The sequence below is a fragment of the Myxine glutinosa genome, chromosome 4 (genome assembly GCF_964187855.1).
Source record: "Myxine glutinosa chromosome 4, kmMyxGlut1.1, whole genome shotgun sequence".
NCBI lineage: Eukaryota > Metazoa > Chordata > Myxini > Myxiniformes > Myxinidae > Myxine > Myxine glutinosa.
In genome coordinates, this window is record NC_136264.1 from 72012565 (window position 1) to 72032751 (window position 20187).

The following is a 20187-nucleotide window of genomic DNA, read 5'->3' on the forward strand; positions in this document are numbered from 1 at the left end:
AGTTAAAAACCCAAATACAGGACAGTTTAACAAGGAAGGAAGGCAGGACACCAGACTGCGTCACATGTCTGGAGATACACAAGATCACTCTGCCTTATCTATCTATAATTCCAGTAATCTCTGTCTGTACGTTTGTACGTCTGTACGTCTGTACGTCTGTTTGTCTGTGACCGCTGTTTCTCGACAACCACGGGTCCGATATACTTTTAACTTGCCAGGTATATTGCTGGGGACCCGAGGATGTGCCTTTTCAAGGTTTCATATTAATCGGACAATTACTTACCGAGCTATGTCCAAAAAACGATTCAACCAATCAGAGAGCAGCGAACGATCGCGTGTGCCGAACGTGGAGGACACACTCTGCCTCGGATGGCACATTTGAGAGCGTATTCATTTATTTCACGTTTGCAAACTATGTTGGCGTTAAACTATGTTTTAAAACTAATAAAACCGAATTTGCGATTCATTCGCTTTCCTGCGCGTTTGTGCACGCGATGGCGATTTCTTTACCAAACTCCGGAAGCCGTTCGCTTTGGACCAAACCATTGCATGTAAATAGAGGGGGGGGATTGTCACCGTACTCGCAAGCCGTTCGCTTTGGACCAAACCATTTCATGTAAATAGAGGGGGGGGATATAATTTTAGATATAGATATAGTACGGGCAATGCCCTAGTTTTCTAAAGTTTAGCAACAGCAAGTAGAGTGACCTCCATTGTTGAGGGATGAGCAACAGCAAGTAGTGACCTGATCATTTCAATGTAAAATCCAGAGATAAGGAAGTTGTTAAAAAGTTGATATTTCAACTTTTTGATGAGAATGGACTCCATGAAATTCAAGATCATAGGAAGTAGAGTTAAAAAGTAGTAATTAAGTGGTTATAAAGTGGTAATTCACAGGGTCTGGCTTGGCACTTTTTGTGTAGGCCACAGCAAATGATGTTGTTCAACGAATAAATCAAGGGAAGCTCTTTCTTTTTCTTCTTTTTTGCTCGGATTTTTTTTTTTTTTTTTTTTTTTTTTTTTTTTGTATACAATATCGAGGCTCGTGAAAGAGCGAACATTAATCACATGAACACACAGAAAGACAAACCGACACATAAAACATATAACATAGGGAGCGGTAGACAAGATGGGGAGAGAGGGGGAAGGACACAAACACAACATTTGAGAGCAGGGACCGAGAGACATGGAGACATCGAGAGATCTGAGAGAGGGCGAGGGCTTTGGGGGGGGGGGGCGTGGGAAGGGGGCAGTGGGAGAGGTATAAAACATATGGACACTGCCAGGACTTCCAGGAAAGAAGTTGGAATTTCAAACAAGGTGGATCTGGGGTGAATTAGCGGGGGTAGAAAAGATCAAGGTTTTGGATGGGGGAAGATAAGAGATGGTGGTGAACAGCTGTTTTAAAGACCTGGAGGGAGGAGTGGGATTGAAGGGAGTGAGGGAGTTTGTTCCAGAGGCGGGAGAAAAGAGGAATGAAAGAGTGAAGGTGAGCGGAGAGCCGAGATTTCGGCAGTTTAACCATCAGAGGGTTGCTGGCAGATCTTGTGCGACCTGTAGGAATATTTGGGGGACAGAGCACAGAGAGAGCTGGGGGTGCAAGGCCGGAGAGGAGTCGGTAGAAGACAGAAAGACCACCTACCTGCCTGCGGTGAGTGAGTGAAAGGCCCTCAGAGATAGCTTCATCGCGGGAGATTCCAATAATTCTGAAAGCTTTGGTTTCAACAGCGTGAAGCCGAGCCGATGAAGGGTTTTCGCCCGAAACGTCAGCTTCTTGCTTCCCACTGTGGTTAGCATAAGCCAATCAACTGCCTGCTTTCATCCATTGTTATAACTTACTTGCCTACTGATGCAGATCAACAGCTGCCTTGTCCAGCAAGATTTATTTACAACTCCGTTGGACTTAGCCCAAAATGGGGGCTTATGGTTGGGTCTCGTCTGTGCATGTGTGTGCGTCTGCAACCATATCTCGGAGATGAATAGACCAATTTTGTTCATACTTGGTACAAAGACAATATGTACATTATGGTATGCATATACACAACATTTTGTTTCTCGATGCGATCAAAGATGGCTGACTGGTAGACTGGCGGCCATTTTAGTTGTGAAACAAGACCGAAAGTCTAACAGCGAATATTATAAACCACAAACACATATGATTAGCTTTTTTAAGTCGCTAATGCTGTTGATAACATTAAACAAAGAAATTTGGAGGAATCCCGATATCTGAGGCAAGTTTTACTTACAGAACTGAGGGAAGATCTACTGTAATCTATATTATACCTCACATGGGTTGGGTAAGTAACGTTTTGTTGGAAAAGACGTAACGCTGATGCTTTCGATATTTCATGGTCATTTTAACAATCGGTTTGTTTGTGTTTCACACTGAATGAAAAACGTAAGGGTAGAGCATGGCGACTGTGATATATATGACAGGTTCGACGATATGTTCGGCATGAACGGTATATAAATTAAAATGGCGGTGTGTGGAGAGTCAGCCGCGTACGCCGTAATGACATCAGACGTAATCACATCACCCTGTCACGTGAGCAGATCCTCAGCTCTGATTGGTATATGTTTGAGTGGACATACATACAGACGGACAAACACTGTTCTAGACGGCTTTTTGCTATGGGCTATGCCATAAAAACCCCAATATTGACAACGTCCTCAACCATATGCATTTACCGATCTTGTTCAAACTTGGCACACACATAATAGTCCGTGGGCTGAGTAGGGTTTACATGCACCCCCCCCCACAACTTAACTTCCTGGGTATGTCCATGTACCCCCCACCCTCGGGGTTAGGAAAAACCATGTTAACAGAAAAAAAACTCATTCCCAAGGTACCTCCCACGCATATTTTGATGTTACCCCCCCTGTGTCAATGATTTCTGAAAATTAGGGGTAGGCGAAATTCAAATGGCCATAACTTTTTACCTAGTCATCCTATGGTTGCATATGACCCCTCAAAATGTTTGTCCTGGGACACTCTTTACAATGATGTGTTATATGCTAATGAGGTCACCAGAGGTCAAACTATGAGGGAATGAGTTTTTTTTCTGTTAACATGGTTTTTCCTAACCCCTAGGGTGGGGGGTACATGGACATACCCAGGAAGTTAAGTTGTGGGGGGGAGGGGGGGGGGGTGCATGTAAACCCTACTCAGCCCACGGACTATAATGAATGATAGCTTACATATGCACGCCATTTTGTTTGGAGATCAGATCCAAGATGGTCGACTGGCGGCCATTTTGTTACTTAAACCATTTCTCGGACATGCATGGACCACTTTTGCTCAAACTTGGCACAAAGACAATACACGAGTATACATATGCAGACGATTTTGTTTTGTAAGACGTTCATAGATGGCCAACTGACGGCCTTTAACTCCTTAAAGAATAAAATTACTAAAACCATGGGGGCTATGACATTTTACGTCTTTTTCTTCTTGTTCATTCTACATCTAGGGAAGCTGGCTCTTCATGATTTTGTAAACATGAAGACTGAAAGAGGGTTCGGAAGCTCTTTTGAACAAGCTTTTAGATTAAGCATGCCAGTGGTACCATCTGGATCGGCAAGTAAGAGAGAGGAAGAACTGAGTTTGGACAACACACGACACACAAAGAAGGAGAAAAACTAAATTTTACTTTTGATGACAACTTAAATATAATTTTTCTTAAAACCCCCCCCCCCCCCCCCCCCCCATCTTTACACCAGTTATTGTGTGAATTTTTACCATCAAGTTTTCTTTTCGATTTTATTCTGAAATTAAAAGTGCTACATAAGAAACAGATTTGATTGATTGATCGAGTTTTACATTACCCAGTGGGTCAATTGGTTGAATGGCATGCAAAGGATCAGAGGCACAGCTCTTGAGCAGGAAAGATAGAGAACAGAGACAACTGCAGAAGTGGGACTATTGGAAACAGATCTGAGAATACAGCGCAGAGTTATAGACGAAGGTAGAGAAAGTGAAAGAGTGTAATAAAGAATTGTACGAGTCAGCACAGGTGCTGTGGGTGAAGGTGTACACATTGTGGGACATCTTAAAAGGAAGGAGAACGATTATTGGAATAGTCCAGTCAAACAGTTTTGGCCAACATTTCAAACAACGGCAGCATCACAGTTGTCATTGTACCTGTTGCAATAATGTGAGATGAAATTGAATTAAACAATAGATTAGTGGGTGAAATATGGGAGAAGAGGCTTATAAAAGGACAAGGAGGTTGAGCGAATGTACAGGTAATTGGAACGGAGGGAAGAAAAAACAACAACATGGAATAGAAAAACGAGGAATGGTTGGGGGGTAAGGACAGGGAAGGGAGGCAACCTTTTCAATATATCGAGTAGATGATAATTAGGTGGCTTAAAGATAAAAAATAGTACGACATCTTGAAATACAAACACTTATCGAGTCCAACCCAAATACGAAACCGTTAGAAAAACACATTTAACATAAAAATCCCATCCCTGACTCCTTCCCATGATGCTTTGCACCAGAACACAACGAGAGTCCGTTCATCCTTCAGTCCATCTCTCCATGCACATTCTCCATGTGCACTTTAAGGTAATCATTCCGCGTAAACTTCTTGCGACACAGCCTGCACTCTGCCATTGGTCGGTTTGGATTGTGCGTCAGCTTGTGTCTGATCAACATTTTCTTTAGACTGAAAGCCAGGTCGCATACCTGCAGGATTTTGGGAAGATTATGGTGAGGGACATGGAGGAGGAAAAAAAAAAGAAGGATATCATCACACACATGAAGCACAACCGCTTGTATAAAGTCGACGCTTCCTTTTCAAATACAAAATGAAGTCTGCCAGGTCACACTCACATCGCATTGGAAGGGTTTCTCGCCAGTGTGTGTGCGCATGTGCTCGTCAAGGCCCCGCTTTTGACTGAAGGCCTTGCTGCATTCTAAGCATTGGTAGGGTTTCTCCTGTCAAACGGACAACATCACAGAAAATTCACATGACAAAACTTCCTTCATAAGAAGGAATCATCGACAAGGGTGCTTCAAATTTTGACCCGGATGTCTATCTACTAGTACCCGACTGGAAAGCCGCAATGAGCCGGCGAAGCCAAAGCCTCTTGCCACTATTTTACCCATCACTATGGCATCAGTAGGTTAGGTAGTAGGTACCGTACCTAGTTCAAAATGACACCATTTGCATTCTGGATGAGATTAAAATTTATAAAATTTACTTCTTGATTAATTCGGTGAATTCCTGTCTCAACTTCGGATATTTCCGGCTGCGAGATTTCTTAAAAATAATTCATCAATTTTGAATATTTGACGCCGTTTTCAGCGTCCGAAACGCGGTAAAAAGCTTTTTTGAAATATTTTTTCAAATGCTCGAATCTCATTGGTTCCGGTGTTTGGTGAAGATTTTCGTTGAAGATAACCAGGGCCCGTGCGGGCCCGGGGAACGAGGTTGGTCTTAAAGTGTTTTAATTACAAATTAGAGGTGTATAAGATTGTGAATCAAACATAGACAGGTGAAACAAACTCCTATTGAACTTTTTCGCAATTTTTTATGCATACTTCCGCATCCCCAAGATGGCGGCCTCCATTGAGTGATTTGGATCCAGCAAAATCTGGCTTTTCAACATAATACGTACGTGTTCATTCACAACACCGGCTTCGCCGGCTATAAAAGGCAGAGCACTGCAAGTAGATACATTTTGAGGCCTTTTATCATAATATCACGCGTTTCCTGCTTTTGATACATGTGCCATAAACGACACTAATGCATCCTTCAAACAGGCAGCAGCATCTTCCCTCTCTTCAGATCTTGACAAAATCACAAACTGGTAAAACACTTGCTTTAATATGTCTTTCAATCCTGAAAATCTCTATCTCTCTCTCTCTCTCTGAAAGGACTGTCTGGCAAGCCCTCCTATTTTACTTTCTCAACAACACTCTCACAGAAGTTCAGTCACTCAAACTCCTGGGTCTCACTCTCATCCATGATCTTTCTTTTCCTAAGTTGCCCTCCAAAGCCAGACACCGACTGGGCATCCTCCGTTATGCAAAGTAATTCCTTGGCACACCTAGACTTATGCACCTACAAGGCCTTCATCTGCAGTTTGATGGAGTACTGCTCTTCCCTCTGTGCTGGCTCCCCTGCCTCACATCCTGCTCAGCCTGAAGCCGTGGAAACCAAGGACTTCAAGATCATTGGAATCTCCCACGATGAAACAGTCTTTGGGCCTATCACTTAGCCATCGCAGACAGGTCGGTTGTCTCGGTTTTCTACTGTCTCTTTTCTGGTCTTACACCCTCTGCTCTTTCCTGCCCCCCTCACTTCCCCAGGTATCTGCAGGGCACACACAGTTCAGCAGCAACACCCTTCTAGTGAAACTCCTAAAATCCAGTGATTATGCTCACCTCCACTCATTAGTTCCCCTCTTTTTCCTGCCTGTGGAACAAGCTTCCACATTAACCTCAATCTCATTCTTCCTTCCAGGTCTTCAAAGCAGCTGGTGACCACCACCTCTGATTCAAGTCCATGGTTTTCTGTAAATCCCCATCTAAAACCATGATCTTTTCTACACCCATATAACTACCCACCTAACACGCCCTCACCTCCAATTTTTTCTTTGCTTCCGACTCCATCTTGTCCACACCTTGTGTTCTGCCTTTACCCCTTATGGTTACCCGCATCCCCTGTTGTCTGTCTCCATCTATTTTCTTCCTCAGCTCTGCTGTTGGCATTTCGCCCTTCTCTTTCTGCTGTTCCTTTTGTTATGTTATGTCCTGATCTGTTCTGTTTTCCAGCTCTTCCACAAGCCTTGAATATGCATACAAAAAGGACATTTTAGGACAGATATAATAAAAAGGAATGTTTTTCTGGTTATCCTATTTGCTTGCACTTCGTTTTGTGAGAAGTGTACTTTTTGAAGGGTGAGGGAAGGTGTGCCTGGTTTCAGGCCAGAGCAGTTTAAGCCCAACAGACAGATTTGCAGGCAAGGAAGCCTGGCAAGACATGAGAGACATGCGGAGTGGACGTAGGGGTCTTGTGCCTGTGCGATCAGCTGTTATTAAAGATGGAGATACAAATCTCTGCAAAGGCTCCACTACCCACAACTACAGATACCCACAACTATCAGGGACTCCTCTTCGTGTTGGTTTTATCCCCCAATGCAAGTCTGTAGCCCAAATCTTCCCTACTGCCCGAATTTGTCAGAGCAGCACGGTCATGGTCAGAGTGCCGATCGGTCCCCACAGACCAGCCCTTTCCCTCTTGTCTCTGTGTGTGTCGCTCTCCCTTTCTAACTCTGTCGTGGCCCTGACTTGGTCTGTCACAATACTTGGTACTTGGTCTGTCATAAAAATTTGTATTGGTGACCAATTGCAAATTAATAATAGTGTTACAGATCGCGGTTTTGATGTTACGATGGGCCGAGCGGATGGTCCAACCGCGACCTAACAGGATCCCCAATTGGCCCGATTCCACCCGACGTTGACCAGATCGCACCGCAGATATTCAATCGGGAAACCTCTAAAGCGACCGAAAGAGAAGGAAAAAGAGAAGAAGACAGAGTACGGAGGAAGAACAGATTTATTATACACACCCAAGCAAAAAGAAAGAGCGACCAAAATTATTTACAGCAATGGATGGAAGAAGCAGTCACACAGTGCATCGTTAGCTTATCCTATTCAATTTACTTAACCCCAGGACAACGAGTAGGACAGACGACGTTCACACTTACACGGGGGATATTGCAGGCAGGTAGGGCTTGAGGTGGATTGCTGGAGAGGGAGGCAGGGTCGGAGGCAGCAGCTCTCAATTCCTCGCGTTTTTGGCGGGAAAACCCTCCGTCGCGTATCCGCTGCCGATGCTGTAGACGTCACGCGCTGGCTCGGGCACACCTGCTCCTCTCCTTCTGGTGGAGCCGTCTCCCTCCTTTCAGCGCGTCTCTCCAAAGCTGGTTTCCTCTCCGAGTACCTCTCCTCTTTGGCTTGGAGCATCTCGCATCTCACCGCTCCTCTCGTATGTCGCCTCTTCGCTCATCTCCCAGGTCATCTGCCGAAACAGTCCCTTACAGTCGCTTTTATCACTCGGGGCGGAATCAAGCCGCCGGCTGCGAGAGCACGCCTACCGGGTCGCTAACCGCGGGGCTGGTTGGCCAAGTGGGGTTGGCTCACTCCTCCCCTCTATGACGAGGTGGAGACACGCCTTTCTTCTCCGAGATTAGCACATGGGCAATGGCGGCTTGCGGGATTGAACACCACTCGCACCGCTTTTGAAAGGAACTTTGGAGAGCGGAGATGATTGGGGAAATTGAAAGGGCCTACGCTTATTTCGTTTGATACAATGCAGAGTCAATCTAGTGGGAAACACATATTTAGCCTACATAGAATAAGGAAATACACTATTTAAAAAGATATATCGTGGCCTGCGTGTAAGTTTCATGGAATTAACTAGGAGGACGGCTGCGACCATTATTTACATTACGAGGGTGTTACACATAACAAAACCATACTTTTTACATTCGTTACACTTCCTCCAAAATTGTTACACTTCTCAAAAACCGTTACACTTCTCAAAACCGTTACACTGCACCCTCCTTTCTTCAGGCCCGGTCTCGGGCCTACTAAACTTTAACTTAGTGTGACACGTAGGTGTAATTCCCTCTACAATTAACCTGACCCTGAGTGTGACAATCTTAAAACACAAATAAGTATGTCCCCCTATTGCATTGCACCCTGTCTAACAGACTCAAGCCCACAGCTAACCGAATTACGGAATTATTCTCAAACTATACATTTACGGTGGGGAGCATTATTTACAATGACGTTATTTCTTATTTACAACGCAACCCAGGACCTGTGTTTTTTTCTTTTTCTTTTTAGGGAACAAGAAAAAGAAATTCCTGTTGGGAGGGAGGAGACAGCACGCATTGCATCGATGCACCAGTACCAATACCACCAAAGCACCCAAAAGCACCACAAAAGCACCTCTCGGTGCACAGTCACCACGGTTCATAATAAACACAACAAAACAACTGGTGGTGGTCTTCTCTTTCTCTGCTGGGCCGATGTTCTTCCCGACGTCTTCTGGCTTCATGCGGCCTACTTGGAAATATAAAAAGCACAACCGTGTCCATTTTTATTTAGGGCAACAGGGGCCAACTAAGGGTGGTCCACCTGTTTGGCATAGGTGCCACCTTACCGAGGTCCGCAAGCAAGATTCCCTGGCCACTATGGCCGGTCTCCAACAGAGGTGCCCTGCCCCAGAACCTGGGGTCCATCAAGTGGTACTTGGCCGCAGAACAGCGGTCCATAAAGTGGTACATCAACGCAATGCATGCTGGTTCTGGGAATCTCGTGCGCACAATGGCCACCTCACGCACGCTCCCCTCGGCACCCAATGGCGCACAGGTCCTCAAGTGGGAGACAAAAGGGGGGAAGACAAATGAGCGAGGGGTAAGGTCACAAGGGTACACGTCAATAAGGCAATGCAAGGCGAAATGCGTACGGAGGGCGAAGTGAGAAAGCTCGTCCCTACCGTACGTCACCCCCCTGTCACCTACACTACCCTTGCCCTTACCCCATATGTACAAAATCTACACATTACCAATTCGTCACGACTGTCACATCTTCCCCATATTTCCCCTATACCAAATTCGTCTCCACAATCCCTCGACTTCAAAATTTGCCATCACCAATTCATCATCAATCCTCATAAGGAGGGAGAGATGGAATTACGCACAATGTCACACCCACGTCATGATGCGTCTCACAATCCAAAACATTTACATCAAAAATAATTAAACATGGCATGGTGCGGAGTACCTGTCACCTCAGGTGAGTGGATGCAGATGGTGCGAGGAGATCCTTCTTCCTAACTATCCTCTAAATGACTTTAACACACTTTACACCACCCAGGGTCTCTCCCTGCCAATCCATTGGCCAACTTACACTATGGGTTCTAAAAACCAATTCCCATTGACCAAACTGTGGTGCTTCTCAATTTGGGGTCTCACTCCCCCGATTCATCTCCCGGTGCCCTCGCACAATTTCTGGGCTGCGACGTGTAGCTCTCCCAGCAGGTCTACCCAGCTGCACACCTCCACCACTGCAGTTGCCACCCGAGCTTACCTAGCTCCTCACCCTAACCTAACTAACTGGGGAAGGCCCTCTCCTGGCTCTGTCACCCCTTGGTGCCCTCTGGCACTGGGCTACCCGGGTCCGTCCTCCGGATCCTCGGGCCCCATCCACAACAACTACTACCGGCTCCCAGAGCCCACCTGCGGCCTCACCTGGCCGACATCCTCACAGTGGTGGAGTGCCCAAACCAACTACACACACTAACAGGCTACACGCCCAGCCATTTCCACAACACTAATGCACCCATCCAAAGACCATTCTTTCACCCGCACCACAGATGCCAATATCCAACCACAATTTACCTGTACCCTCTACCTAACACTTACACTACCCGCCCCGGGTATCCGTGATGGGGGTCCACTCTTCCCCCATTCACACCTTCGCACCATCCACTCCACTCCACAATTTCCACCATACTCACTCCACGACCATCCATTCCAATACTCCATTTATTCCACACTACCATTTATTCCACACAGCCACATACACCTGTTGTTGCACACCTGTGCCCTCACACCTGGTGCCACCTGCACCCTCCTTTCTTCCTGGACCATTTGGTCAACACAACACGCAATCACCACTACTCCCTCATACACTGCTCCATACACCTGTTCAGTTGCACACCTGTGCAATCACACCTGTTCAATCACACCTGTTCAATCCTCACACACACGGCATCATCTCAGCTAACTACTCCCCTCTGAAACTTGCGCTTCCCAGTCGTCCCTTTAAACTATTGCGCTCCCTCGTCATTATCATCCACGCTAATCTACCTGCGTCCCCACTACAGGTATCCTTGTCACTAACTAAACTTAACGTCACCTAATGTCATCTTCGCTAGATCCCTACACACGATATATCCTAACCCACCCGGGCTAGTTTTCACTGCCATACACCCCATAAGCTATAGCGCATTTGCCCCACTCGTTGTGAGGGATGACAGAGTTGCCATCCCTCCACATCGGGGAGGTCCCACTATCAATTTTGCTCGTCCAAATTCCAACCAATTCAAAAATTTTCCATTTACTGCCAATTCTACCCACTATTATAAATTTCGTATCAAATCACTATCACTATCACCATTATCACAGTCCACTATATCCTAGCCTCGGTGCGTCGTGACATCATTAAACTCGGTTCGTAAAGCCGAGCAATGAATTCGGGTGGTTTGGTCGCCTGCAGGTTGAATCCGTCCGGCTTTCGTTTCAAGGGAGGTGGTTTGGTTGGGCCGAGATTCCACGCACCATCTCGGCGCGGCACCTTGCGGTCCCGGGCCCGATGGCTCAATCTCCCCCGGTCGGAACCCCGTCCCCACGAGGGGGCACCGTTCCGCTTCCTCCCACTCGCCCTTGAACCGGACCGGTCGCCTCGCCCTACAAGGCCCGGACTCGACCGTGCGGGGCGGGGCCAAGCCCGAATCGGCAACGACGCTTCGAAGAGAAGCGACGCAGCATCGATCCGCGCTGGGCCTCGCACCCAACAAAGCACCCCTCGCACCGAGTGCTCGCATCGGCTATCCGTCGCCCTAACCGCTAACCCGGTTACCGTCGATGCTTCACGGGCATGCTCACAAGCATACGCTACCCCTTTCACCCTCACAAAACCCGGCGTTCCAACGCCGTCCGTACATTCCACCAACGCTCTCCCTGTTACACACCACACCTCTCGCACACACTCTTGCGCACACTTTGCTCCACACCTCTCCTCCGTTACGTCCTCCGTAACACTCACCATGGGCGTGCACTCTTGCATCCACCCACTAACGCGCTCACATGGGCTCTCCCACACCCGCGCTACCACCAATTCAGGTGTGCTTTCTCACACACGTTCCACCACCACCTTACTCTCCGTGTCACACTTCGTACACCCCGACGTGCATTCTCGCTCGCTCTCGGTTTCACACTCGCGCTCCGATGTGCCCGCTTGCACCTGCGCCATCACCAACTCACTATTCGTGTCACACTCCGTACACCCCGACGTGCATTCTCGCTCGCACTCGGTTTCACACTCGCGCTCCGATGTGCCCTCTCGCACCTGCGCCATCACCAACTCACTATTCGTGTCACACTCCGTACACCCCGACGTGCATTCTCGCTCGCACTCGGTTTCACTCCCACACTTTATAACACACCCACTCGCCGACGCACACTTTTTCCTCCCACGCGTGCCATTTCCACTCACACGGGACCCTTCACCAACGCCCGGATGCTTCCTCGATCCCAAGCGCGCGAAAATTCTTTTGTCGCTAAACATCCTCCTGCAAAATCTACCCGCACAATATACAGCACGACTCACCTGGGGGATCCTTTTCTCCACGCGAACCTGCAAACTTCCATTCGGGTTAAGCACAGCATCGTGATGTGAGCAGGGACTTTGTACATAATCCATTTCTCCCTGCAATTCCCGGGCTACCTCCGTCATCTCTTCAATTTTAATTCCCAGCACTGCTTTTTCTTTATTAACCTCGGCGACCGCTGGCTTTAATAAAACACCCTCCTCTACCTCAGCGGTCGCCGGCTTTTCCAAACCCCGTGTCGCGATTTCTACCCCCGTCATTGTACCCGTGCTTTCCTCCGCTTCGCTCAACCGGCGCTTCTTGACCCGCGTTACTTCCTTGTGCACCCCTGGGACCCTTTCGCCCAACTTGCGGTCTCTGTCCCTCTGCTCCCTTGCCTCTCTATCGGCCCTCATTCCGTTCGTTGTTGCTTCAATTTTGTTTAACAATCGCTCACTGTTAGCCCTCCTTTCGTCCCTCATTGCCCCCATTTGGCCCTCCAATCGCTCACCCTGAGCTACCATCCGGTTCCCCATTACCCCCATTTGCCCCATAATGGCCCCCATCATTCTGCTTTCCATTCGTTCATTATTAGCGTTTTCTTTCTGTATTTCCACCATGATTTGGACCATGAAGGCTTGCATTTGGAGCACCGTTGGTAGTACAAAGGGTGCGGCCGCAGCTGCCCCAACCTTGTGCGCGAGCGCGCCATTTTGTGCGCCTGATACCCCCTCAACCACACCTTCTTTACTCTCCTCCACCATTTTCCCCACTTCTTCCCTGGGGTCCTGGGTCGATTCTACCCCGTCTATCTCCCCCACCGACATCCGATCGCCTTGATTGTCCATGGCGCGATCTCAAAATTCAGGTTTTATTAAACAAAATTTCGGCAGCTCGTAATTTTGACCAAAAAATTTTTTTCCTACACCTCTTAAAAATTGGGTTCGGGCCTCGAATCCCACTCCCAGACACCAATTGTTACTTAATAACACAATTGGTGTTCCAAAATTTGGGCCTAACAAATTTAGTCCCAGGTCCGAATCCAACTCCTGACAACCAATTGTTACTGATAACACAATTGGTGTTCCAAAATTTGGGCCTAACAAATTTAGTCCCAGGTCCGAATCCCAACTCCTGACAACCAATTGTTACAGATCGCGGTTTTGATGTTACGATGGGCCGAGCGGATGGTCCAACCGCGACCTAACAGGATCCCCAATTGGCCCGATTCCACCCGACGTTGACCAGATCGCACCGCAGATATTCAATCGGGAAACCTCTAAAGCGACCGAAAGAGAAGGAAAAAGAGAAGAAGACAGAGTACGGAGGAAGAACAGATTTATTATACACACACAAGCAAAAAGAAAGAGCGACCAAAATTATTTACAGCAATGGATGGAAGAAGCAGTCACACAGTGCATCGTTAGCTTATCTATCTATAATTCCAGTAATCTCTGTCTGTACGTTTGTACGTTTGTCTGTGACCGCTGTTTCTCGACAACCACGGGTCCGATATACTTTTAACTTGCCAGGTATATTGCTGGGGACCCGAGGATGTGCCTTTTCAAGGTTTCATATTAATCGGACAATTACTTACCGAGCTATGTCCAAAAAACGATTCAACCAATCAGAGAGCAGCGAACGATCGCGTGTGCCGAACGTGGCGGGCACACTCTGCCTCGGATGGCACATTTGAGAGCGTATTCATTTATTTCACGTTTGCAAACTATGTTGGCGTTAAACTATGTTTTACAACTAATAAAAACGAATTTGCGATTCATTCGCTTTCCTGCGCGTTTGTGCACGCGATGGCGATTTCTTTACCAAACTCCGGAAGCCGTTCGCTTTGGACCAAACCATTGCATGTAAATAGAGGGGGGGGATTGTCACCGTACTCGCAAGCCGTTCGCTTTGGACCAAACCATTTCATGTAAATAGAGGGGGGGGATATAATTTTAGATATAGATATAGTACGGGCAATGCCCTAGTCCTATTCAATTTACTTAACCCCAGGACAACGAGTAGGACAGACGACGTTCACACTTACACGGGGGATATTGCAGGCAGGTAGGGCTTGAGGTGGATTGCTGGAGAGGGAGGCAAGGTCGGAGGCAGCAGCTCTCAATTCCTCGCGTTTTTGGCGGGAAAACCCTCCGTCGCGTATCCGCTGCCGATGCTGTAGACGTCACGCGCTGGCTCGGGCACACCTGCTCCTCTCCTTCTGGTGGAGCCGTCTCCCTCCTTTCAGCGCGTCTCTCCAAAGCTGGTTTCCTCTCCGAGTACCTCTCCTCTTTGGCTTGGAGCGTCTCGCATCTCACCGCTCACCGCGCCTCTCGTATGTCGCCTCTTCGCTCATCTCCCAGGTCATCTGCCGAAACAGTCCCTTACAGTCGCTTTTATCACTCGGGGCGGAATCAAGCCGCCGGCTGCGAGGGCACGCCTACCGGGTCGCTAACCGCGGGGCTGGTTGGCCAAGTGGGGTTGGCTCACTCCTCCCCTCTATGACGAGGTGGAGACGCGCCTTTCTTCTCCGAGATTAGCACATGGGCAATGGCGGCTTGCGGGATTGAACACCACTCGCACCGCTTTTGAAAGGAACTTTGGAGAGCGGAGATGATTGGGGAAATTGAAAGGGCCTATGCTTATTTCGTTTGATACAATGCAGAGTCAATCTAGTGGGAAACACATATTTAGCCTACATAGAATAAGGAAATACACTATTTAAAAAGATATATCGTGGCCTGCGTGTAAGTTTCATGGAATTAACTAGGAGGACGGCTGCGACCATTATTTACATTACGAGGGTGTTACACATAACAAAACCATACTTTTTACATTCGTTACACTTCCTCCAAAATTGTTACACTTCTCAAAAACCGTTACACTTCTCAAATTCGTTACACTTCTCAAAACCGTTACAATAGGATGAGCGTCTGTGCAGGCATGCATTGGGTTAGTCCTCGTTCGTATGTGACTACAGGCTATGGGGTAGCCCGATCGGCTTTTGGTGCACCTGTGCCGCTGATGCAATGCCCTCTTGTTGGTTTGGGCAGGAATTTGGAATTTGATCAGGGTGCCGGCGATAGCTCGCCAACTCTTCACGAAGGACACCATAGGATCTTTCGCATCCACCAACAAATGCCCGCAGATGGTATGCCCGTTCATCGTCCATCCGAGGGACGACACATAAATTGACGAATCACCTGTGAAGCACTGGGATGATGGCTCATAGCTGGGTCGGGATTCAAACCCAGGCGAGACACCTTAGAGGTGAGTGCGCGTACCTCTAGGCCATCCTGTCAGCCCTGCATCGGATAGTGTGTTGTTATGTAATGCGAGCATTTGCATAAGGGAAAGCATAAATTCAAGTGTATGTGCACACTTACACGAGTGTGGGTTCTGATGTGCATCTTCAATCCATCATTCTTGCTGAAGGCCTTGTCGCAATAAGGACATTGATAAGGTCTCTCACCTTGCAGGGAATAAAATACAAAGATATAATATATACAAAAAATAGGCAGTTCATCCACACAAGACAAACACTATAATGTCTGTGTTCGACTGGCATGTCTGAATACACACAAGTAGGCTATCAGGATAAAGTTACACTCGCTTTTGAGCTGTCTATCCTGGGTTGGAATCCCACCCAAGCTGCCTGGTCATGAATTTGCTATTCTGTAAAGAGGATGAAAATCTGTCATCCTGATGCAATGTCACCAGTGGGTGCTGTATCGCAGAGCTTGCAGTCATTTTGATTGGGATGGAAAGCTGGCTTTCCCATTTGCACTTAGCATGTGAAAGATCACACGATATCTATCACAAATAAGACCAATAAGTGCCTGCTCCCTCACCAATTTCCACTTGCACTTTTCTGTGAGTAAATTTACACATGAAATTTTGACAACTCAACAAAAATAGGCTCAGCCTACCCCTCCGAACTCTACCACATCTTTGCCCCGTCCCCCAAACCCCCACCCAACACCAAGTCCTCACCCTTCCCCTCCCAACCCCAAGGCATCAATCCCCTCCCCACACTCAAGCCTTCAACACCTTCCATCCCCCAAAGCCTGAACCTTCCTCTTCCGAAGCTGTCCCATCTTTACTCTCACCCTCCTCCCACTCATATAATCAAGCGGGCATTCCCACGTGGAAACAGCAGAATATTTAATGCTTTCTGCCCCCCATCATGCTATCATCACCTTCACGGAAACCCGTCAGTCACCTGTTCAACTCACAATTTTTAGAGAAAATAGTCAGAAATAATAGCGAGGACCAGCGTATCCTCCGCACTCCGCAGTAAAAGCACTACTTAAGACAAAGTGTTCTAAAGGGTAATTATAAAAGATTATAAAGGGTACATCCTAAAGGGTTCCTAAATTGGCGGCCATAGTATAGATATTGCAGGTGGAGTCAGTAGAACTGTCAAACCAATGGGTGAAACTCGCACGCACGCACGGATGCCTGCACGCACAGCTCCTTTTATAATATACTGTAGAATATACAGACTTGGCATTTAATCTGGAATTTTTTTTTCTTCTTGAATTGGGTTTACTTTCTTAACTCAGTAGATCAATCTGGTGAGTTTCTTTTACACTTTGGTGATTTATCTGTTAAAAGAACCATGTCACTGATCGTCTGTCACAGCAAGAAGTCAACAACAGGATTATATCACAGGTGGCATGGCAAAATGTACGGACAGGTGCATTTGATGATTGGCTTCACAGTCGGGTATACAAGGGTTGTTGCGTTCTGTATTAGTGGAAAACAACTGCTGCACGTCTCCAAAAGTTATTGCCGCTTCCTCTGGAGATGGTCCGTCAACTTGACAATGCTGTTTGTCATGGAGTGGTGGCTTTACGAAATTACGGCATGAAACAGTGTGCTATTGCTCGGCAGTATGGCATCACTCAAGGTCAGGTGTCAAAGATCCTGAAATGTAATGCTCAGAGGGGTGTCCCTACTCCAATACCGAGGCCAGGACGTCCCCGCAGAACCACAAGGAGGGATGATCGCCAGCTGCACCAGTTAGTCCGCAATGGCTGTACCAAGTCAGCTAATCGGCTTCGGGCTGATTGGCAGCAACTGACAAATGTGCCTGTATCCAGAAGGCGAGTCAACCAACGACTGGTTCAAGCAGGCTATCGTGCCAGGCGTCCCCTGAGAAAGCCACGCCTGACCAGACAACACCGCCAGCGCCGATTGCAGTGGGCCAGAGAGCACCGTCAATGGCAGCCAGGACACTGGAATCACGTGATCTTCAGTGACGAGTCTAGATTTCTGGTCTATCATCAAGATGGCCACGTCCAAGTGCGCAGACAAGTGCATGAAGCCTACAATAAAGATTGTATAGTGCCATGAGTCCAAGCTGGAGGTGGTGGAGTGACCGTTTGGGCTGCTTTTCATGCAGGGGGCAAAACTGACCTGGTTGTTCTGAATGGAAACCTGAACCAGTTCAAGTACAGGGCCATTCTGGAAGAAACATTGCTTCCATTTGCTCGTGCAGCCTTTCGAGGAAACTTTGTCTTCCAAGATGACAATGCACGGCCTCATCATGCTCGCATGATCCAACACTTTCTTGCTGACCATGGTGTGGAGCATATGGAGTGGCCTGCCATGTCCCCGGATATGAATCCGATAGAGAACTTGTGGGCAGAATTAACGCGTCAAATCGACAACTTGGACCAGCAGCCGACCTCTGTGCGTGAATTGCAGCAGACTATTGTCACTGCATGGCAAGCGATTCCTGTCCAAACCTTGGCAAATCTCGTGAACAGCATGCCTCAACATGTACGTGCTCTCCTGAATGCTCGTGGGGGTTACATGAAGTACTGAACTGTAATTTTACTGTCCGTAATCCCAGTCGTAATTTAACTTTTGTTTTTGTTAAAAAAAATTTTGGCTAATGTGCAAAATAAAGAGATACTTCTGGAAAACGTACAGAAGTTTAACACAGTACTGTCCATGAATTGAGTTCGATATCAGTTTACATCACTTTCAAGGATCAATTTATTTGTTTCGAAATGTCAAATGTGGTTTTTGTTTCTTTTAAAGGTCACATTAACAAAATCTAGAATAATTTCAACATAATTCCAACGAACTTTTGGTTCTAAGTCATCTTGAAAAGTAAGTTCACCCCCACAAAAAAAATATTCCATATTAAATGCCAAGTCTGTTGATTCCTATCGATAGATGGAGTGTCTGTTGATGCTGATTCACCCGTGTCTCTTGTCTGCCACATTGTTGTGAGCATGTCGTGGTTCTGTCCTTTGTTATTCAGCTCTTCCAGGAACACTGATCAGCCGGAAGAAAAAAAGCGACTGCGATACCAAAGCAGCAGATAAAAATTGGACTCATTAATGTGTGCACAAAAACCGGCTTCTGGTTGCAGCACATGTGGAGGTGCAGCGACACCACTGATGCAGCGCAACTTGTTATTTAGGGCAGAGATGTATAATTTGTCACACGATTGCCTATGTTTTTGAAATGCATTATGGGATGCTTAAGAATAGCGGATGTGACAGTCAGCTTCACATCCCCTCTAAAGGACGGCATACTTATCGGTGCAACACGCTGTCTCAAAAGCACCAGGGTGACTGTTCATATCAGGTCCAGTTTGCATCATACTAAAATTTTGCAATTCACCATGGGTATGCATGTATGCATGCACGTACATACATATGAACCTTATATAATTGAAAATTGCTTTACATACATGATGGGGGACCCAGGATCTGGTGATGAAAACAAGCCCCTCCCCCCTCAAGCCCACCCTTGCCCTCCACAAGGTACCTTAAAAAAAGTCACTATATAGAAGTACGTTCTGTTATCTATCTATAATTCCAGTAATCTCTGTGTGTGTGTGTGTGTTTGTCTGTGTGTCTGTGTGTTTGTCTGTGACCGCTGTTTCTCGACAACCACGGGTCCGATATACTTGAAACTTGCCAGGTATATTGCTGGGGACCCGAGGATGTGCCTTTTCAAGGTTTCATATTAATCGGAGAAGTAGTTACCGAGCTATGTCCAAAAAACGATTCAACCAATCAGAGAGCAGCGAGCTATCACGTGTGCCGAACGTGGCGAACAGACTCTGCCTCGGACGGCACATTTGAGAGCGTATTCATTTATTTCACGTTGGCAAACTATGTTGGCGCTATGTTGGCGTTAAACTATGTTTTAAAACTAATTAAAACTAATTTGCGATTCATCGTAACTGCGATATGCGACCTTCCGGACAGTCAAATGAGGACGTCACTTACGGACTTACGGATAGTCATAGTGACGACGTACTGATGCTGAACGTGGCGAGCAGACGCTGCCTCGGACGGCACATTTGAGAGCGTATTCATTTATTTGACGTTGCAATCTGTGTTGATTGTTGTAAGGTACGATCGATTGTAGTACACGTTTATAATAACTCTGCCGATACAGGCCCGATTAACTGCAGCGCCATCCGAGCTGCGGCGTCGGGAGGATACATTCATTGTACGGTCACATCACGCACTTACGGTATTACAGGTTATTACAGGTTACAGGTTACAGGTATTACAGGTATATTGCTGGGGACCCGATGGTTTGCACGGGTTGCACGATGGATTGCACGCATGTTTTTTTGCACCCACGTACGGGCACGCCCTAGTCTATCTATAATTCCAGTAATCTCTGTGTGCGTGTGTGTTTGTCTGTGTGTCTGTGTGTTTGTCTGTGACCGCTGTTTCTCGACAACCACGGGTCCGATATACTTTAAACTTGCCAGGTATATTGCTGGGGACCCGAGGATGTGCCTTTTCAAGGT

The 20187-nt window shown here is 47.1% G+C and overlaps 1 protein-coding gene across 1 annotated transcript in view; it reads right to left on the bottom strand.

The window, feature by feature from the left end:
• Nucleotides 1-3746: 3746 nt before the first annotated feature.
• PRDM5 (PR/SET domain 5) overlaps nt 3747-20187 on the bottom strand; it is a 160596-nt gene continuing 144155 nt past the window's right edge. Inside the window, exons 13-15 of the mRNA XM_068112530.2 lie at nt 15782-15867; nt 4838-4942; nt 3747-4690 (exon numbers count right to left, since the gene is read on the bottom strand). Of these exons, the coding sequence (XP_067968631.1) occupies nt 4529-4690; nt 4838-4942; nt 15782-15867 (353 nt within the window). The 3' untranslated portion in view covers nt 3747-4528. The remainder of the gene's footprint in view (nt 4691-4837; nt 4943-15781; nt 15868-20187) is intronic.